General features: G+C 52.1%; 6 protein-coding genes across 6 annotated transcripts; 2 read left to right on the forward strand and 4 right to left on the reverse strand.

The window, feature by feature from the left end:
* Positions 1–4,093: 4,093 nt before the first annotated feature.
* POSPLADRAFT_1081675 (hypothetical protein) lies at positions 4,094–5,608 on the reverse strand (the record flags this gene model as incomplete). The annotated part of the gene is made up of 2 exons (XM_024483003.1): positions 4,094–4,560; positions 4,618–5,608. Coding segments are annotated over 2 exons (1,458 nt in total), but the record flags the coding sequence as incomplete, so codon positions are not given.
* A 2,050-nt stretch (positions 5,609–7,658) lies between these two features.
* Positions 7,659–9,163, reverse strand: POSPLADRAFT_1142923 (hypothetical protein; the record flags this gene model as incomplete). The annotated part of the gene is made up of 10 exons (XM_024485492.1): positions 7,659–7,823; positions 7,877–7,939; positions 8,002–8,074; positions 8,161–8,314; positions 8,377–8,407; positions 8,463–8,509; positions 8,575–8,668; positions 8,736–8,820; positions 8,881–8,903; positions 8,954–9,163. The coding sequence occupies 10 exons, from the start codon at positions 9,161–9,163 to the stop codon at positions 7,659–7,661; spliced, it is 945 nt and encodes a 314-aa protein (XP_024338744.1).
* Positions 9,164–10,183: 1,020 nt separating this feature from the next.
* Positions 10,184–11,936, reverse strand: POSPLADRAFT_1056546 (hypothetical protein; the record flags this gene model as incomplete). Its single annotated transcript, XM_024480795.1, has 7 exons — positions 10,184–10,541; positions 10,604–10,778; positions 10,835–10,912; positions 10,974–11,078; positions 11,142–11,227; positions 11,652–11,674; positions 11,727–11,936. The coding sequence occupies 7 exons, from the start codon at positions 11,934–11,936 to the stop codon at positions 10,184–10,186; spliced, it is 1,035 nt and encodes a 344-aa protein (XP_024338745.1).
* Positions 11,937–12,535: 599 nt separating this feature from the next.
* Positions 12,536–14,158, reverse strand: POSPLADRAFT_1056547 (hypothetical protein; the record flags this gene model as incomplete). Its single annotated transcript, XM_024480796.1, has 11 exons — positions 12,536–12,817; positions 12,873–12,945; positions 12,997–13,158; positions 13,218–13,230; positions 13,287–13,317; positions 13,385–13,431; positions 13,489–13,590; positions 13,651–13,733; positions 13,800–13,822; positions 13,878–14,038; positions 14,110–14,158. 11 exons carry the CDS (start codon positions 14,156–14,158, stop codon positions 12,536–12,538), a joined length of 1,026 nt encoding a protein of 341 aa, XP_024338746.1.
* A 1,252-nt stretch (positions 14,159–15,410) lies between these two features.
* On the forward strand, positions 15,411–16,286 carry POSPLADRAFT_1033721 (hypothetical protein; the record flags this gene model as incomplete). Its single annotated transcript, XM_024476955.1, has 5 exons — positions 15,411–15,495; positions 15,680–15,768; positions 15,822–15,899; positions 15,935–16,065; positions 16,109–16,286. The coding sequence occupies 5 exons, from the start codon at positions 15,411–15,413 to the stop codon at positions 16,284–16,286; spliced, it is 561 nt and encodes a 186-aa protein (XP_024338747.1).
* Positions 16,287–18,155: 1,869 nt separating this feature from the next.
* Positions 18,156–20,731, forward strand: POSPLADRAFT_1046453 (hypothetical protein; the record flags this gene model as incomplete). Its single annotated transcript, XM_024479034.1, has 6 exons — positions 18,156–18,169; positions 18,693–18,983; positions 19,047–19,155; positions 19,204–19,533; positions 19,586–20,342; positions 20,592–20,731. The coding sequence occupies 6 exons, from the start codon at positions 18,156–18,158 to the stop codon at positions 20,729–20,731; spliced, it is 1,641 nt and encodes a 546-aa protein (XP_024338748.1).
* Between the last annotated feature and the right edge of the window lie 748 nt (positions 20,732–21,479).

The following is a 21,479-nucleotide window of genomic DNA, read 5'->3' on the forward strand; positions in this document are numbered from 1 at the left end:
GGTGTTGGGTCCGGTCTCTAGCGACCCTGGTTGCGAGAGAGACGTAGAGCTCCTTCGGAAGTCCTTTGACGAAGTTGGCGTGGAGGGTGTGGTAGTCGTTCTCGGTGCGGTTGACGCCATTGACTTCGGCGTCCTTGAGCTGGGCTTTCGATGCTAGCTGCTCAAAGCGGGTGACGTAGTTTCCGAGGGAGAGCGCCGTCTTCCTGTTCTTCTGTCGTTCGGGCAGCTTCATCAGGATTTGGTGCGCCTTGATTCGCGTTCCGTGCTCGGGAAACGCTTCCTCAAGGGCAGTGGCGAAGGCTGCCCAATCGGGATAGACCTGGACTCCCCCTGCCGACTTCTCGTAGTATGCGTCTGCCCATGTCTTCCCTAGGTCCTTCCTCATCAACGCTACAGTGAAGGCGATCTTTGCTTCATCGCTGAGTCGGGTGTTGTTGGTGGCGATGAAGTAGGAGAGGATGCATTGGATGAAGCGTCTGAGGTCCTCCGCCTTTCCACTGAAAGGTTCGGGAGCGGGGATGTCAAGGCGAAGGGGTCGGTTGGCGGTTGATTGCTGGGATTGGTATGCTGCGAGGGCGACAGCGATGCGCTGATCGATGTCTGCTTGAGTGAACGTTGCCATAGGGACTTCAACCGGTGCGTTGGTTGGTGCAGGTGGAGCTGGTGGTAGTTCTGGAGCCTCGATGGGAACGTACTGAACGTCCGGGAGCTCAAACGGTTGTTCGTTAACAGGTGACTGTAGGTTCTCTGTTGTTTGTGCTGGTTCGACGTTGATTCGTAGGATGGCGAATACGTCTTCTGGGTGAGCGGGAGGGTGTCTCTGGTAATAGCTGACGAGCTGTTGGTGGGCGACGATCTGCGGGTTGGAACCTTCTGCGCGAACCCAGGAGCCACCTCGAGGATAGATGGGAGTCCTTCTTGTGGAGGTGACGAAGCAGCGATCCGCTCGGTCGTACTGGAGGAGTGGTGATCCTGCGAGGGCTGGTAGTCCCAAAGGAACTGGGTTGACTGCGTTGTTCGACGTGATGGTGGATGAGATGTTCGACTAGGTAAAACTAGGAACGTAGCTTAGAAAGTTCGACCTTTTGATACAACGGTCTGTACTCCTGTATTGATGCCTGACTCGTAGACAACGAGCGAGGACTTATGGACAGTGCGTCGTCCTGAAGATCGAGCGAGGAAGTCGAGAATGACCACTACCCCAAGTGAGGAGGAGCAGAGACTTGAATGAATAACCAGGTCGAACTTAGGGTTCGACCGACTAATGGTACAACTACTTATACAAGTACCGACTGCGCGCGGACCATCGTGTCTATGTGGTCATGTTAGTGAAGAAAGAAATGTAGTGGTACGATACCAGGCACGAAGTGCGCACGGACCCCATTATGTAAGCTACATAATGTTCAACCTGCGGGTGAGCGCTAAGACAGGCGCCAGTATGGGCGCTAGTAGTACAAGGAATAGAACGGAAAGACAAATGTTTCAGAAACACCAGCAGATTCAACAGTGCGCCTGCTTGTTCAACATGGATAAAGACCTTTTCTGTGACAAGATCGAGTTCTGTATTTGTCATCTCCCAGGTGAGACCACTGTTGTTGAGATCGGGGAAGTGTTGCATCAAGACGTTCTCGGACATCTTGATATCAAGTATGCGAGGATTGATTGGCTCGCACAAATCACTACTGACCTTGAGAACAAGATTCTTTCTTGAAGACTTCCCGGAGTTTGCTGAAGAAGTACTTTGCGCGGATTCCATTCGAATGAAAGCTCCAGTCCAAACTCACCTCTTAGCATGTGAAACCGGAGTTTGAGAGTTGGAATATGTGATGTTAGGACTTGAAGGAGCCACAGCAGTGGATTCGGTCTCAAGATTTGCAATGTTGGCCTGAGTATGAGAATCAAGAGGTCGCAACTCTAGTACTTGCCCAATGAGTTTGATCCCCGCAGCAGCATGCCGAAGAGTGTCATTCTTGATGGTTACAACATGTAGGCCCTTTTCTTCGATGGCGATAGAGCGTAGAATTGCAAGGGTGACAATGTTATCTGTAGTGCGCACAAGTGTAGCAAACAGATCACCTACTGCGAACACATCTGGATCAATGAGTGAATTGGAGTTATAGTTGCGTGGTTTCTGCTCTGATGTGAATGTGCGCACACGAAAGACACGTTCATGTGGTTTGCGAGCATATTGTGGTGTTATGACAAGTCGGCAAATGGATGCCTTGTGAATCTTCTTGTTGTTGACAGTGAGCCATGGCGACACATCACCGAGTTGCACTGGAGCTGGCAGGCGCTGTTCTTCAAGTGCTTCAATGATGTCCTCGACATCCACTCCATCAGCATCCGCTTCCTCTGTGTCCCATGGTGGCAGAGATATTGCAGCTAGCTGCTCGTCATCTACTTCCAGCACAACACCAGAAGGAGCATCCACCTCCAATGATGAAGTTGTTAAAGTTCGTCCGAGACCCGAAGCGAGAACGATCAACAAAGATATATCGCGTTTGTCTGAGCTCTGTCAAACGCGTAAGGAACATACAGGACGGCTCGCGCAAAGTCTGCGAGGTACTACAAACAATGCCAAATACGGTGGCATGCGCTCGCCACAATCTCAAGTTCCAACACACCCCCTCGAGCGCAAAGCCATCGTGAGAGCAATACATGAGAATGAACCCATACCGTGCACCCCCTCAATCTGACCATGCACCCCCTCAACCAATGAGCCATCCAGATCCCTTGGATTCTGCCCGAAATTCCGTGTGACCCCCAACCGGGTCGAACAACGATGCCTCCGAGGAGGACTTCCTGCCTCGAGCAGGGACCGAGGACAATGCATGCGCCAACCAGACGACTTACAGCACTCGCAATCCTTCCCGGGCCCCTCTCCTGCCGTCTGCGCCCACCTCGTCGCCTCTGCCAATCCCGCCGACCGCCCGACCTAACGTTCACTCCGGCAAGGATCCGCTGTCCCCCCGGCTCACGTCCCGGACTTCTTGACCTAGGTCGCCGACCTCTGACCTGCGCTAGTCCCTCGGCCTCGCTGACCTTCACCTGGCGCATCCCTGGCTCTGGGCTCTGCCGCGCACCTATTCCTGGCCTCCGATTCGCAGCTGTCGTCGATCGTGCGCATCGAACTGCGACTTGTGGTGCCTCGCGACGGTGAGGACTTTGAACAGTGCCCGCCAGTCTTCTGCGGGGCTTCGATAATCGAGGATCGTCGTTGATCGCCCAGGGAGTCGCCCTGGCGCGATCGTCGAGAACAGCGCGTTCTCCACTTCGATGGTCCCGAGACTCTGGCTTTGGTTAGCGGTGGCCAGCCGCGACGCGTTTGTGTTAAAGTTCGTCCGAGACCCGAAGCGAGAACGATCAACAAAGATATATCGCGTTTGTCTGAGCTCTGTCAAACGCGTAAGGAACATACAGGACGGCTCGCGCAAAGTCTGCGAGGTACTACAAACAATGCCAAATACGGTGGCATGCGCTCGCCACAATCTCAAGTTCCAACAGAAGTCTGTGAGGATGCCATAGTACTTACACATACCTCTGAGTCTGTCTGCTCACAAACTTCCACAGTATCGGTTACATTGATATCGACTATTGTTGAGGGGTCACTTGTTGAAGCAGAAGCTGCTGGAGTGATCATTATCAGTTCTAGTGACCTGTCATATTCCGTAGACATGTCCGGGTACTTGCCATCTCCAAAGGGCTTCAGCATATCAAGAATATGCTCGCCATTGAAAAGATCATCAAAGTCGATGTTGTGCATATTGATGCTTCGGAGAGCATCAATAGCAGCTGTTCTCCCACTCATCCATGCAAAGCAAAGGTCTACGTGATTGGCAACTGCATCACCTCGCCAAGATTCAGGGTTAAGGTGATCAGCTTGCTGTGCCGTGTTCACTTTGAGATGACGGTGGCCTTGATTCCATGTTGGGTTTGCAGACATAACTGCATCCAAGTCCATCGCAGCTCCTAGTCGATCAGTGAGTTGCTTGTACGTGAAGTTCGGGTTGTGTGCACCAAGCATCCGGAGTAGGCCAAAGAGCAGCTCAAGACGATCAGTGCCACTCAAAAAGAGATAGAGACATTGATGCCCATTGAGAAGTTGTTGCTTGGCAGTGTTGAAGTATTGGGTCTTCACCGAGGCTTGGCTGTCACTATATAACTGGTGCGGCATGAAACTACCACGACCATCACAGAATAATACAAAAACAATGTGTACATACTTGCTTAGTGATGTCAATTGTTGTGTGAGAGACCAGTCTGGATGTATAAATGCGTCCATGAACGCAGATAACATCTCACCTACGGCACCTAGAATACGGATATCTTGATGGTCTGCCGGTGTGCATTTGTCTGTTGGATATGTTCGGATGGCTGTTATAGCTTGTATGAACTTGAGTGCTTTTGGGACATCCTGAGCATCGGCAGGGTTGAGCATGTGTTCTATATCCAGGTCTGACAGGTCTGGGCTTCGCCGTAAGTGACGAAACAGTGATTCCGGATTGATCACAGTGTCATTGACAATCATGCCTTCTTGAGTACGTAATAAGCGTCCGAAACCTACGAGTTCTCGTGTCAGTAGATTCAATAAATCAGCATTAGTAAAGATCCGCTCACGTTTGATTATATGCTTCCAATCAAAGTCTACTGTAATGTCAGTATCACCAACACACAGGTTAAGACCTGGTAAATGCCCCAGATATTTGAAAAGCTTGTGAGAGGGCTTGATTGTGTGCCGCATGAACTTTTGATATGCCATAACCCGCCGACTGGCATCACCATCGGTCGCAAATGACCAGATTGGGCCAAGATCATTTGCATAAGTCTCCTGCCATGCGTCAAGAATGTTCTGGATTAGTATACCAGAGTCTTTCGGAGATTCGGATTTGCAGGTCGGCGAGATCAGAACTGGGTAAGCACCACGATGATCAGTGTCGAATGATGCCATAGCAATCACAGAAGCTTCCTTTCCGTAATGCATGACACCACTATCGAGCCCTTCTGCAAGCGAGACCGCATTTTCAAATGTCGTGAGACGAGTGTTCACAAGGTGCGAATGTTCGCGACAAAAGCCACCCACAGCATCGGCATGTGGGAAGTAGCAGGCGACCTCTTCTTGACTGACTTCATCCCAGAGCACTGACATTCCTGAGCGGAATGGTTTGGGAGCAGCGGGATCAGCGACCTTTGGCCCGAACAACTCACGCATATTGAAAATAGCGTCCTCTTTGGTTGGTATACCGAGGCTAGGCATGATCCGCTTGAAATGCTTCTTACACCTGAGAGTCCGTATTGACGGAATGCCGATCTCTTGACTGAAGGCATAGATGAGTCCTTGCCCGCCCAAACGATAAGCCAGTAATGCAAGATCCAAATCATTTGTGTCGAAGCCTTTGGCCTTATATACCCCGTCAAAACAATCCTCTATCTTGTTCACAATCTTGCGAATGCTTGTTTTGTGTTTAATCGCCTGTCGGATGAGCTGGCGCAACCGTGGAACATCCTTTCTCGCAAGTGCCATTGTGAAGCGCTGGTGATCGTCAAGCTTTTGCATGAACGAGCCACAATTCCGAGCGAGATTCAGAGTCTGTATGTTTCGCGTTTTAATGCTTGTTCAATTGAAATTTATTTGCGCTTACCTTGAGCTTCCACACCTTGATTGTTGCATCTCGATGCTCAAGCAGCTTGCAAAGTTGCTTGTGGTTGAGGTAGCGGTGATTCGTATGCGGCGCTGCATGTTCAGCAAGTCTAGCGATCCGGTCAACCTCCACCAGGGCTTGCTGGCAGCGAATGCATGGTGAAGGCGCTGACAGAGTGGCTGATGCTCGCAGACAGTCATTGGCTCTGATCCTGAAATGTCTACCATTGTTTTCGACAGAATCAAAGTGGTATCCGAGATTTTTGTCAAAATTATGACGCTGGAATGGGTAGGTTTCGAATACATCATGGCCGGGCCAATCAAGCAGCACGCCGGGGCAGGGCAGTCGATCCCGTATGCCTTTGTTTTCTCTACCCAGTGTTCTCGACTCATCACTATCACTTGATGACAGGTGAGCGAGCAGGAGTCTCAAAAATAAAGTGCAACTTACGAATCATTGTTATATAGCTCTTCGACCTCTAATGGTGTCAGATGGACCCATTGCATGTCCGTCGATGCTACAGCAGCTTCTGTCGGAGTCAATCGGGTCTCAGAAGATACTGAAAGTGTCACCGTCGCTGCGGAAGTAACCACTTGAGACGGCACTTGCATCTGAGATGTCTGCGAACTGCGTGGTATGGGAAACAGTACCTCCCGTACTTGACAAGCCAGCTCAGCTTCTTTGGTGACGTTCTGGGCTTTTACGGCACGCTGACAGTTACGGCTGCCAATGTGTGACTGCAGAGGTCCGAGATTGTTTTTGACAGAACCAGTGGAGACCCAAGTCGCGCATTTGGGGCATTGAACCTGAAGTTGTTGGCGGCCAGCTGATGATGTACGCCAGTTCAGATTCGCCGCGCTTAAAGTCAAGGATGAGCGCGCAGTATAAGGAGTAGATACCGGAGCAGCAGCTTCGTGTTCAAAGAATTGTCCGAGCGAAATCGACGAGAGAGTATCTGATGTCAGAGTCAATGAAACAGGTGCCGCAGAATAGCTGTTGTGCATTGCGTGGGTGTTCCCGAGTATCGTGGAAGGAGTAGTTGCTCCAGAGCCAGAAGGAAGCGCAGATTGGTGGCGCTGTGATGATGACCGAATAAATGGTACATAGGAACCGTTTTGAGTGGCCTGACCAGCAAGGCCACTAGTACAGTTTTCTGTTGAGGAAGGATCACTGGGAATATACATTTGAGCTTTATTTACGCTTCCAGAGATGTTGTTCGACTCTGTATTCCCAGAATGTGAGTTTATATCAAGAGAGTAGACATCACCCAGAGAGTCCGGGTCAGTGGCAGACGACGAAGTCGACAGGTGCAAGGAAGCCGGATAGCTCGAGTTTCCAGAAGTAGATAGCATTGAATAAAAGCAGATGTTTTCGTCACTATCTTGGGACACCGTATCAATATAGCAATGTAGTTTAGCAATTGTTGAGCGAGAGTGAAGAAGGCCGACTCGTGCATAGCGCGACGCGCTCTTGAGCAACACGTGTCACGTGCCCGCGGCCACATACTCTGGACACAGGACAAACATATCCGATAGCGGCTTTCCACAGCAATATAAAATTTGTTTCTTCTCGTGGAAATACGGTAATATTCAATGTCATTCACATTCCTGAGTGCTAGGAGAATAGGGAAGGTTCTGCAGGCGTTATTCAGAGATTCAGCGAAAACGGCGCAGAGATTGAAATCAGGCCCCCCGGACACCGGGGGGCTATCCTCTTCTCAGGTGGTGGGTACCCCCGATCGCAATCTCGCCCGCCTCTTGGTAGATGCGGTGATGTAAGTATGCCTGTATCGGTAGTGTATATGTAGAAGGAAGGAAGGAAAGAATCGTGTTGGTTCAAGCGCCCTCAAGCGCCCAGTACATGCAAGCGCTCATGAACTTCAACTCTTGGCTGCAGCGGGAATTCCGCTATCGACAATCTGTATTTCCACTCGCTTGTAAACGTTCAAGTATAGTTGATAATCCAGCGACAGACTATGTGGCCCTAGCGGCACCACCCATACGCCTATGTATGTCATATTTATTCCTCCGCAACGACGATAACACTCTTCCCCTTATTCTTTCCTATCTGGACATCCACGATTGCCTCACCGACGGCCTCCAATCCATGCTTGGCGTCCTCCTTGTACTTTATCTCTCCGCACGCTACTTTCTTCGGGATCGTGCCGTATAACTCGTCGATGTGCTTCTCATGAAGATAGAGTACAATGAAGCCAGACAGCGTCAGCGTCTATGCACGATGAGCATCATGTTCTTGATGTGATATGGCTCGCTATTATATCCCGAGATCATGCCACATTCCTGTGGACGAGACAGTGTGAGCAGCTGCAATGATAAACAGCACACAGGGAAATGTGACGTACGATAAAGCGAGCACCCACTGCAGCGGCGCCTATAGCAGCCTCGAGTATCTCACCACTAACACCATCCCAGTAACTGAAGCACGCGCGACACTGTCAGTACCGTAACATCAAGAACGATTCATTTACTAGAAGGTGCACATGTTGATCGTGCCTTCCCACTCAAGCACCTTGGCCGTACTTTCTTTCTTATAGTTGAAGGCGATGTCCGCACCGATCGACCTGATAAATTCAACCTTCTCATCGGTGCCTGCCGACGCAATCACTTTGCAGCCGTCTGCTTTTGCGAGCTGAATGACCGTTGCGCCGACGGGTCCTGCAAGTGTACGCAATTGTATAAGTGGCATGGAAGGCTGGGTAGAAGAACACTCAACGGACCTGCAGCGGCGGACACAAAGACGACGTCACCCTACAAATGCATGAACGTCACAGAACCCACCGTCAGCATTAACACGCCTCAATACCTTCTTGGGGTGCGCGTATTCCGCCCACCCATGGTGAGCTGTTTGGCCTGTGATGATAAAGTACGGTCAGTCTCAATTATGGCTTTAGCCATAGCATACGGGTGACACTTACCCGTCATCTCACATACTCCGACGTATGTTGACCACGGAAGGTTCTCAGTGTTCTTGAGCACACGCATCTCGCTGGTGTCGCGCGCAACCCAGTACTCTTGGAATGCTGAAAGGACCAATATCTCATCAGCGGCTAGTCGCATTGTACATCGATAGGCTTACGGAACGAGTGCCAGTAAATGTGATCTTCGGCTTGAAGCCATCGTTCTCCGAGCGGAAGACGAGGCCGACACCGTAGTTTTGGATCCTAGACAGGATGATGTCAATATTTTGTCTACGCTGTCTAGTTTCAAACCACAGAACTCACGGTTCTCCCGTGATGTAGGCAGGCTGGAGGGACATGTTAGCAAACTGATGAAAAGTGGCACTCAGAAACATACCGCATATGACTTGATGCTCGTATCTCTCATCCTTCCTCGCATGTACGGGTCAATGGAGAGGACAAGGGTCTTGACCAGGAACCCGCCATCTAGCGGGACGGCGTCTGGGTCGATCGTCTGTGAGGCATCGTACACGGTTGTTTGTCCGGGAATAGGCAGTCCAGAGGGTATCTCGTTGAATAGGACACGCGCATTCGTAACAGGGGCCATCCCTGCAGGTGACAAGATGCAGGGAAGAGGTTCGAGGATGCGAGGAGTTCGGTGTCGTGAGTGTTAGGAGCTGGAGCAACATTGCGCGGCGTATTTATATGTATGCAAGCGCGTGGATCGCACACAACTATCGGCGGCTTCGGGGAGTTCAGACGGGAGTGCTCGGTCACTTCGCCAGGGCACTGTATCATGTGTACCTTCGGCCTTCTGGGTGGATAATCTGGTTCGCAGATCGGCATTTCCCCGAAGCTCCATCCTTAAAGACATACAAAGAGATACCTTCTACGCCTCGTCGTGAGGATAAGTTAGCAGGACATCTGCAAATCACTATGCTGCAGAATGGTATTCTGGTGCAACCCTAGGATGAAACATCAGGTCCCGCAGGGCACAAGCGATGCCAGTACGCACCATCGAAGCCCGCGACACGCGAGGTCCCGGGTTCGTGTCTGACCTCCAGACGTCGTCGCCCGACCCGCTTAGCATTCCGCTGAGCATGGTAGTCGGCCCCCAGGTGAGACAGCATACATATTCGTTGCAATTTTACAGCGAGCAGGTTTGAATTTCACCAACTGCGGGATGAGAGGTAAGAAAATAGCTCTAAATAGGTGCGGCCTGCAGGCGCTCGAAGAGACAGGCATTCCGACGTCAATGTTTCAACGCCACTGTTACAAGCATCGTGTAGTCAAACCAGGCAAGGAGGCTTCACCGGTCACAGGTGGCAGCACATTTTGATGCAGTTGCCGCTAGACGCCCATTGGACAGGCGCTGTCCACAGCGCCTGTGTCCTTCGTTAAGTTCGAACATTACGGAGTCACGGCATAAAATGTTATAGGCAAGAGTCATACATGCTGCATCAGCACGCTTATGGGTATCACAACTTGAACATGTCCCAACTTACAGCCTCCAGTAACATGCTTAAGAGTGTTCATATACCGATTACATCGCAGAGCGCAATGCGCTTGTTGGGCTACTTATACAAGGGCCCATTTCATCTTTATTGTTAAATAACAAATAACATACTCACTCCTGCGCGACCACAATCACGCTCTTCCCCTTGTTCCGCCCCGTCTGCACGTCGACGATCGCCTCGCCCGCGTGCTCCAGCCCCAGCTTGCGGTCCTCGAGGTACTTGATCTCCCCGCGCGCGACCGCCGCAGGGATCTCGCGGTAGAACTCCGCGAGGTGCTTCGCGAACAGGTCCATCACGATGAAGCCCGATATCTTCAGCTGCTTGCCCACGATGAGGACGAGGTTCTTCACATAGTACGGCGCCTGGCCGTTGTACGCGGAGATCATGCCGCACTCGATGAAGCGCGCGCGCGGCGCGGCTGCGTCGATCGCCGCCTCGAAGGTCTCGCCGCCGACGTTGTCCCAATAGCTGTGTAGCTCGCAGGTCAGCCATGCGCCGCACGCCATGCCAGCATAATCGGAGAAACGCACATGTTGATGGGGCCCTCGCGCTGGAGTACGTCGGCCGTCTTCTCCGTCTTGTAATTGAAGACGACGTCCGCGCCGAGCGACTTCATGAACTCGACCTTCTCGTCAGAGCCGGCGGAAGCAATCACCTTGAGGCCGTCCTTCTTAGCCAGCTGGATGACGGTCGCTCCGACAGGGCCTGGACACATTCATTTGTGGGCAAGACGCTATCTCAGGAATAGATGCACCACGCACCTGCACCAGTGGTCACAAAGGCGACGTCACCCTTTTGCGGGTGAGCGAACTCCCTCCATGCATGGTGTGCCGTCTGACCTGTCGTCGCATATGACCATTAGCACCTGCCAAGTCCTAACTAAACTGGGAGACGATATACCAGGCATGCCACAGACGCCGACGTATGTGGACCAGGGGAGGTTCTCCTTGTTCTCAAGGACGGTGAATGCGCTCGCGTCGTTGGCGACGAAGTACTCCTGGAAAACTGCATACAACCTCGTAGTCGGCACGTCTGCTTGACGAGGCAAAAAACAGGAAGAAGACGTACGGAAGGCATGCGAGTACACGTGACTGCCGGGCTTGACGGCGGCGTTCTCGGAGCGCAGGATGACGCCGACGCCATAGTTCGAGAGACTGTAAAGAGGGACGTCAACAGTCCGCCCAAAATTGCGTCGAAGGTGATCAGAATAGTATTCAACCTGCCACTATGAGGCAGCAGGTCGTGTGAAGCAAATCTGTAAACCACATAGTGTGCCTTTCGGGCAAGGGGAAGCGTCGCGGATCATGGCGCCTGAGGGGTTGGACCCTTCCAGATTGATGATCTCGCCCGATTAGCCTTCCCCAGAGCGCGCAACAGTATTGCATATGATGTCATGTGCACGCGGCAAGTAGGAAGCGAACCACAAGACGACTGAGGACGTTACGCGAGAGCTTGGGAACACGAGCAAGCGATGAATATTACCACTCGATGCGCTTCACAACGCTCAAAGCGTCCGCGGGCCGAGTGACGGTCCGCGTGACCACCAGACCGATGAGCTAAGCTGGACATGACACTCACGGCTCTCCTGTGAAGTACGGGGGCTAGGGTTGTCGTCTTAGCGCATGCTCAAAAGACCTGTGTATGCAAACGCACCGAGTAGCTCTTAACGCTCGGATCCCTCATCTTGCCCCGCATATAGGGATCGATGGAAAGGACGAGCGTCTTGACGAGGAAGCCGCCGTTGAGGGGGACGCTGTCCAGGTCAATCGTCTGCGAGGCATCGTACACCGTCGTCCGCCCGGCTACGGGGAGACCGGTGGGGATCTCGTTAAAGAGCACACGTCCGTTCTTGACTGGAGCCATTTGTTTGATTTGGAAGTGTATTCGCAGCGAGGGGGGAAGAGGAGGATTGGAGAGACGGGGGCGAGCAGAACGAGACTTTATAAGGGGCGGGATGGGGGATTACGATCGAGCTGAGCGTCGCCCGCCTTACTCAGCCTTTCGAACTTGCCCGAAGTCCGTTCCGTATTCTTCGCGTGCGCGCCAGATGACGCAGCAGAATCCACTTACGTGATCCATCGCCGAGTGTTTTTCCCGTCTTTTGCACGATGATTCCGGCTAAGACTGGCGGTAGGAATGAGAGGATAACACGTGCGTAGATGGACAGACTGGTCCCGATCCAAACGCAGTCGCAAGTGTTCGAGCCAGTTGCCGCAACAAATAAGGTTTGAGGCCCGGAAAATGCCGGCACATGGTCGTCCTCGTGGCAGTTACAACTGCGTGCAAGCAATTCCTGCGACAAAAAAGGGGTCGTCTGGTCCCTTGACGATGTAAATCGCAGGAAGCAGTATCGTCTTGCTGGAAATATGAATACACGTGGATCTCCTACTTATTATCGGCCACTGAATTGGATCATCGCCTTATAACTCCTCCGTGGGCCGCGGCTCGCACTGGTGAACCCATCATTCCTCTGCAACGAGAACCACACTCTTGCCCTTATTCTTCCCGGTCTGCACATCCAGTATCGCATCACCAGCCTTCTCCAGCCCACGCGTGATGTCCTCATTGTATTTGATCTCCCCGCGCGCGACCCGCGCAGGCACCTCGCTGTAGAACGCGTCCTGGTACTTGTGCTTCAGGCGGTCGACGAGGAAGCCCGAGAGCGTGAGCTGCTTCGCGAAGATCTGCGAGAGGTTCTTGACGTGGTAGTCCTCCCCGTTGTACGACGTGATGTACCCGCATTCCTAAGAGGAGCACCCCGTGTGAGCTGAGCGCCGCGCGCAGGTGGGGGCGACTCACGATGAACCGCGCATTGTCTGTGGCGGCCGCGATGGCGGCCTCGAGCGTCTCGCCGCCGACGTTGTCCCAGTAGCTGAGGGAGTCAGTCACATGCGCGCCACGGCTGCGAGGGCGGGTAACTCACATGTTGATGGGCCCCTCTCGCGCCAGCACGTCCGACGTCTTCTCTGTCTTGTAGTTGAACACCACGTCTGCCCCGAGCTCTTTCATGAAGGCGACCTTCTCGTCAGAGCCGGCGGATGCAATCACTTTAAGGCCCTCGGCCTTCGCCAGCTGGATGACGGTCCTGTGGGGATATGAGCGCTCTGCAGGAAGACACGATCGGATGTCTTGGAGAAGACGCACGCTCCCACAACACCTAAACAGTCGCGACTCATTAGACGTCGAACAATTCCGGATATGCTCATTACTTACCGGCCCCAGTTGATATGAAGACCACATCGCCCTGTTTGTGATACGTCAGTGAATGAACAGGAAGAGCGCCGGGCGGCATGAGTTGCGTAATTGCATACCGGGTTCGGCTTCGCGTGTTCTTTCCAGCCATAGTATGCAGTTTGGCCTGCAGATGAAGACTCCTTCAGCACAGCCCCAAGAGCCCGCTCGGGTATCTGCGTACCTGGCATGCCACACACGCCGACGTACACGGACCACGGCAGCTTCTCATTTGGCAGCGTCATGCGTATAGCCGCATCCTTGGACAGGAAGTACTCCTGAAAGGCTATATGCGCGGCTCCGGGATGAGGCGCATCTTGGAGGAGGCAAATTGCCACCTACTCACGGAAGTAGCCGTAAAGATGGTCGCCAGGCTTTATAGCAGGATCTTCAGACCGCAGGACCACGCCAACTCCGAAGTTGTCGAGCCTGGGAATTGAACGGGATGGTTGGGGGGTGTCACGCAAAGCAATGACGTAGGATCAAGTCACTCACGGTTTGCCCTTGATGAAGGCAGGCTGCCGCACAGAGTTCCGTTAGAACACAGTATCTCTGACGCTGTGCGATACGCACCGCATAGCTCTCAATGCTCGGGTCTCGCATCCTGCCTCTGAGGTAAGGGTCAACTGACAACACGAGGGTCTTGATCAGGGCTCCGCCACGAAGCGGTACATTCTCGAGGTCGATAGTCTCTGATGTGTCGTAAATGGTTGTCTTTCCGGGCTCCGGCAGACCTGACGATTCGATGGGTGGTGAGCACACCGCGACCGGCTCACGAGATGACCACAGTAAGACGACGACGGACCTGACGGTATCTCATTGAAGAGAAGACGAGCGTTGGTAACAGGTGCCATGAGTATATTCCGAGGGTTACGTGTCGAGGCGGGAAGTGCGAGGCTTCTCCCGTTGGACCGTCATCCCGCCTTTTATACCGACCCGCCAACCGCCCAGCCGACTTAGTAAGGCTCGCCACAGATCTAGAGCATGGCATTGGTCATCTAGATCCGTTGTGCAGAAAGCATTGGCGGGCAACGTACACCCGAACTGATCACGATCGCAGGCCCGATTAGTGACGATCTTGGACGTCATAGACGGCGCATCGGCTACCAACTTCCCCCGGGTTTGCAGATTGTGAGGATGATCAAAATGGGCCAAAGTATGCCTCCTGTAGCAGATTTGATTTATGGCCTTTACAAGCGCGGAGGATGGTCATGTCAACTTAAGTCAATAGCTCAGGTTTACTTTGAAATGCGCCCTCGGCACTTTACTCTCACCGGCCGATGGCCGGCTGTTCGCCTCACTGCGTGCAAGGATCAATCTTCTTGTTCAAAAGATTGAATTCAAATTAGAAGTGAATGGTCCATATAAGTTTTATCAAGGAGGAGATTGGTCGAAACACAAGGGAAGATTACAGCGCTTTCCGAAAATTTCGGATTGAGACGCTGAACTTGGCGCTTATATCACGCGCCTGAGTCCCGATTAGGCCCATGGTCCTTTCCCTCTACTAGCACGTCGTACCCATCCCTCTCTTGACCAGAGCCCTCCAAAGTATGATATGATAGCTATGGATGCTTTACATATGATGGCCTATATATCAACGCTGTCGGTCAATGTTGCGCAGACCCCCTGTTATCTAATCTAGTACGGAGATCTCATGAGTTTCGCATTATCTGCCTCATTAGGCAATCCCGGATGTCTCCGCGTCTAGATGTACAAAGAAACTAAAATGGCGTAACCCAAGGTTTTCGGAAAGCGCTGTAATTCGATCACTTGTACCAAATGATTGATCGTTGTATTCAGTGCCTAGATGATCTCATCGATTTTTTTCTAGGATTGCGAGAGCAGATATCCCAAATCCACCTGTGCTGAGCGAACTGTATTTAGCGCAAGGACGGATGCGCTCGCTGCGCAGAAATTTTGGAACACATTTGAGGTTATTACAATATTTTAAGTGCCACAATTAGATGCTTGACTTAATGCCTGCGCACGACGCGTTGCGGAGATCGAAATGCTTATATAAGGCCAACGTTGCATCTTACTACTTTAGGTAATTTACTGACTGCACTTCATTGATGTCAATAAACAGGTTCTCATCGTACAGTCAGAATGCCTGCATCGCAGTACACCTCATACACGATACCTAACTCTGTGCTTATAGCCAACCTTAAGCTATCTAGGCATCCTGAAGGAGGTGAGACGCCGTAGCACAATATTAGAGTTGTCTCTGAATTCCTCAACGACACGTCTATTCGTTTGAAACTCTCTTGGCTCATATACGCTCTCCACATGACCTATACACGCTCATCGTCTGACTCTGCACAGGATACTATGCCGAGACAGATCGGCAGACAGAACAAGTCCATCTCCTTTCGCAGATAAGGCCCTACGCCCTCTGGCGACAAGCATCTACTATCTCCTGACTCCAGATGAGCAGAACGGTGTCTTCCACATGAACAAATCCGCGGTATGCTCTGCTGATTGTTTCAGGCGCACTTTGCCAACCCTTATATCTGCTAGACCATGCACGTCCATCACCAAGGCCGCGCGGAGTACATCTTAATCACTGCTGGAAACATCCCACGCGTCGAGCGCAAAGTACGTGTACCTATGAACCTCCTTATTTGTTGTAGGATATTGAGTTTAGTCCCTCTCAGGTTATCGGCCCAAACATCCACGCTGGGGAGGTCTTGCAACTCCTTGTTCCGTCTGGCGTCTGGAAGATGTCTCGTCTGCTTCCCGAAGACCTGGAGCAGGCATCTACGTGCGTCTCGCATTGTGCTTAGCTGCCCATAACATACAGACAGGACTAACGTTGCGTATGATAGGGAGGACGCGCGTGATCATACAGGTTGCCTGATCACAGAGGTCGTATTTCCCGGCTTTGCGTGGGAGGACCACTGCTTCCTCACGAAGGAGGAGCTGACGAAGATGTGGGGCGGTCTCCAGGGAGTGGAGGAGTGGCTTGGATACTTGAAACAATAAAGACGGATACGCGCCGACGGAGGTGAGTAAGTGGCGCCATTATATTAGATTGGCTCACTCACATTCATTTTTCCTGTTCTGCGAAGGGAAGCCCAAATCATCTACTGCGAGACGGATTAACCTGTCAATCGTCCACTCTACCACAGAATCCGCTGATGATGCAAAATGTATTTGTTCTCGAGGTCTTAGGTGATTTCCAGATTGCAGACGGGCGTGAATTGCCTCCATCGTTCGACTGTATGATGATAAAGTCCATGATAGCGCATACAAACCCCCTTCCTATTATCACTTGCGACAGAGGGAAATCAGCCGCCATATTTACATTTCCATCAGTTTTACCATGAGCTGTCACAGATCTGACGTTTTTATCGTGCTAACAGTCTGTCGGCTAGTGTTGCCCATCATTCCCACAAGTTTGTTTGTCCTGCCGGCGACCATTAAACACCACAAGTATATCCTGACGCCTTCGAAGAAATAACACTCTGCTTTGGTGTACTGCGTAAGCTTTACTTACTATCTTCCACTGGGTAACTATCCTCCCGTTTGGGTCATTGTGTGCGTGTGTGGACGCGCACCGAGGCTCGCATACACTCCTGTTCTCGTGCTATCGGTCGGCTATCTGATCATGTGAGGATAGCACGGCGTCGTCGCATCCCCAAGTGAAGCTGATGGAAGTTCTCTGCATCCGAAAGCCGACGTGCGCGCACGCTCCCGCTGCCGGTCTCTGTGCTTCACATGTCACTGCCCAGGGGACATGTTTCCCCCGCTGACCTGCACTCGCCCTCATGCAGAGGGTGCAGCGCGACCTTTCTGCCCACTCAGCTGTCAAGCTCTAGGCTTCAAGTCTCGGTCTACAACGCCCTTCTGCTTCCTCAGCGCTAAGAATTGTCGCGAACCCTGCCCTCTGCGACTCTCCGATATCCTACCGTTCCATTCTACGTAGGTCTTGCGAGTTTCGCGTAGCTATCACTCTTTTTCACTGCAGCTCGTCTCAACTCATCGCTCAGGAGCCCGTTTGTAGAGATTTCACCTCTAGGAGCGATTGGACCTTCTAGACACGCCCCGAGATGGGTCACGGGATTGAGATGGGTATACAGACACTGTTGATTGAAAATCACGAAACCTTTCATATGTTCCCGTGTTTCTGATGTTCTTAGCCACAGGATTGCTGATTACCGGAGCGGAACTGCGGCGGTACCTGACCGGCGGAAGGACAAGGACGTCTACATACCTATCAGGGCTTTGGGGCTATGTACCTAAGGACATATATAGTCCCGTGACTCTCTTAGCGCTGTTATAGACGAGATGCAGTGGCGATCGTGAGTCTCGGCATAGCCTCTGAGTGCTGCGAGCCGTAATAGTATCAGACATAAATGCATCACAATTTGAGCGCCTCGTAAGACACGAGATACATCACAACTGATAGTGATATCCTCTAATAGGTGGTTGGACATGACGGAGAACACTCCTTCAACCCGGTCCTTGGTAGCCGTAGGCAACACTTGTGGGCGCACTGATTGTATCCGACCCTGATAACTCGCCGGCCGCGGAGATACCGGTCAGAACTGATGAAAAAAGAATAGCAGCCCCACTTCTTAAGTCATGGTGTCACGGTGAGCAAGCGTGGACGGCACAATTTCCGGAAAAGGCACGTTGTGTGTCCGCGTGGGTCCCTCTCAACGCCACGTGCCAGCTGAGGTGAGCGACACTGAAATCACACAACGTGGGAACCGGGGTAGCGTCTTACTTACCGGGGGAGTCAGATATATCACCGGACACATGATAGAGCATAACCTGACCGTGTCGGCACCGCAGACTCCACGCAGTGTCAGGAAAGGACATCTGATATATTGTACGCGGCAAGTCAACATGGATGTCGGAAGGTTAAGTTTGCCTCGCTGGTGATAGTACTGAGGCTCAAGCTTGAAGCATCTGGAGCATCGGATGATACTCACAATGACCGGGGCACCTAGCGGAGGATCTCACGGTGTCGATCTGGAGAGTGAGGGTCCTGCCGTCTGCACGGTTTCGGCATGTCGTCTCCTGAAGACCGGTGATTGATTGCCGTGCTGTGTGAGGCTCTTGCCAATTATTGTGCGTGGGCGTGAATTACAAGAATAGCAGTGGTGCCGGGATCAGTTGTAGGTTCAGGATGGTCGTACCGTTTGCGTCATCATCACGGAGACAATTAGAGATCAGCAACTCTTACCTGCTAGACTACTTCAGCATCCGATTCGTTCCTCCCATCAGTCCTCCATGAGTGGTTGAAACAGTTGGGTCTGCTGGAATACGCTTGTCCATCGGGCCGGGTTGTGCTCGAGCGCTGGGCACTGAGAGCACTAGCACTAGCACAACAACGGAACCATAGGCGCCGTAGACCCGCAGATGTAGTTATAAATATTATAGATTGACAAGCGAGTCTTCTCTACCCCCGCCGAAGCATTTCACCATCCTCGCCAAGCGAATGAGTCTCACAGCACAAGAGGCTCTCCTCCTCTTGGACATCGACCGCGCGCTACAGCGAACAGACACGGGCAATTTTTACGACTTCACGGGCGTGTACCTGAGCACGAATGACCGCGGTCATCATATATATCCTCCTGGATGCAACCCTTCCTTCGGGGTAGCCCTTGCCACATTAGGGTATTTTGTAGCTGTCAAGGCTCGAAGCTTGGCTATCTGGGGTGTCTGCGAAACGTGAGTGCTCGTATTGGAGGTCACCGAAGAATGAGCCTCACCTTGCCCCACCGTTTCCATTAGACTCCCCGCCAACACACACGTCGACGTCGACGCAAGCCTCCGCGTGCCGATGGTTGATACATATGAGGACCTCGTTGGTGCTGCATACTTCCACAACGCCGCGCTGGTTGTATGTGTGGCATCTAGCATTGGGCGGTGGTGTTCGCTGACAATGCAGTTACAGAAGAAGGAAAAGGTCTTGGTCGTATGGGCAAATTCAGCGGATTATATTGCAGAAACCTTTCGATCGATCGAACATCGCCTTCGGCACTTTTCAAGGCTTTGTAGTTGCGGATGGACCACAGGCATGCTTGAGCGAGTACACGCATTAGAATCACACTCGGACTACGCCCCCGACCTTAGCGATGGCACTCAACCGGACTGGGCTTACTCGCTCCGGTCGGAGTGTTCTGATGTATCGCGCCCAGAGGACAAGAGCCTGTCAGATTTGACCTTAGTCATTGCGGAATTCGAAGAGACGTTCGTGGGGGGTAATATGTTCTCGGAGGTAGGCGCGTACTTTAATTTCCTTGTGCAACGGTTTCTTACAATCTACACAGAAAATTCAATCTCGCGTCGAGCACACGCACTCGCACTCTCCAATTTGTTCCGTCCTACCAGGTCTCGATCCGGGACGTGACACCCAGAAACTTCAGCTCGCTGCGAAAGGGAGCATAACACAAGATAAAGCAGCTGAAGCCTTTAACGCAGCTCATCCGAGTCTGCAGGAGCTGCCAATGAGCAGCATCAAGTCAAGCACGATACACGCTGAGCATCCAGGAAGCGAGAATGGACAGCCGCGTGAAGACAATACGCCAAAGGCAGCTGTCGATATGCATAGGAGAGAGAAGAGCTTGTCGCCTACACCCACCACGCGCAGGTCATTCCGACCTTCGCCGATACAACAACCTCACATTACCACCGCAATGTCGGCACTAGAAATTTCCACCCCTACGCTCAATCCGCCACCCGGGCGAAACATCACTCCAAATGACGGTGTCGCGCCCTCCTTCTCGTTTTCATTCAACGGAACAGAGCATGTTCCCCGTGCTACCACGTCCGGCTTACGCTTGATAAGCCGACCACCGGTAAGCACTGAGCACGGGAACACGTGTCAAAGATACAGCGACGAGAACAAAGGTGATATGGATGAGGTGATGAGCGGTAGTAGCCTTGGCGAGGAAGACGATGAAGATGATGGAGAGTACGACGACGACGACGACTATGTTGAAAGAGAGAAGGCGACGCAACAAAAGAGTAAAGAGCGACAAGGCCGGGCCGTCTCGGCCGCGACCTCTACTGAGCTGCGGACTGCTAGTACGTCATCCAAGGCTGAAAGCAGCACAGTAACCACCCCTGGCTGCAAGCGGAAGGCATCCGACAATGGAGACGAAGATTCAGGGAGAGACGGTGACGCGTCCAGCTCCCCTGGGCCGTCGAAAGGCCGTCCTAGGAAGAAGAGGCGTATGACTAGAAGGACGAGGCCGCGCCATCGCTGCGAACGCTGCAGGGCGACATTCGTGCGCTCAACTGATCGAAGGCGCCACAGTCAGACTGCCTGTCCAGCCGCGACCAACTTGCAGCCGCATGTCTGTTCTGTATGTGGGCATCGTCTCTCGCGGTACGACGCGCTGCAGCGTCACATGCGGACACGCCACAGAGGTTGGCAAGGTATTGACAGTGGCGATGAGGATTGGGATGACTGAGCGCCCACCAACGACAATCGTATGGAGTCAGGTGCTCAGGTCCTGAGGATCTTTATAAAGACCCTATCCTTTGTTCGTCAGAGTATTCTTCCGAAATCGAGTCACTTACATTATGCTGGTACTTGTACGATTGTGTATATCTGTGAAGCAATTCTCTCATTGGCATTCATTGACTGATCGTACACTTTGGCGACGTGTCCGTACCCGTAACTGCATCGCGAGCACGAGACGAGGAGTTGATGTAGGCAGAACAGTCGAAGGCTTTGTAAGGAGCGCATACAACAGGACCGATGTATTTGATGATCTAAGATAACGTTCAGGAAGACAGCTTGGTAAGAGAATAAGTAACGTCAGACGGCGAAGGCTTTAAACTGGTCGTCTCGGCAATTTCCGCGGTCGTGACGGCTCTAGTCGGCTTGATCCCAACTCTTTTAATTTACTGTAACTTGTGTACTGCCATGTTGTGCGCTCGAAACTTCCACTCTGGCCCCTGCTAAGTCACAATGTAAAGACTATATAAAATACAAAGGTACTTAGGTGATTCGAGGCAAAGACCGGTGCTAGAATGCAGTAGCAGTAGAACCTAGACGTGTACAGTGTGCGAGTCATCGTGCGACCGGGTTTGACGGACTGTCAATCATTGCGTAAAGCTGAGAAGTTATCGTAGTACATACTACAGGTGGTGACAGGTTGGCAATATAACACAGTCCAAAGGTAACAAAGGACGGCTCTGATTATCTCGGTTTCT

The sequence above is a fragment of the Postia placenta genome (assembly GCF_002117355.1).
Source record: "Postia placenta MAD-698-R-SB12 unplaced genomic scaffold POSPLAscaffold_7, whole genome shotgun sequence".
Classification (NCBI taxonomy): Eukaryota; Fungi; Basidiomycota; class Agaricomycetes; order Polyporales; family Adustoporiaceae; genus Rhodonia; species Rhodonia placenta.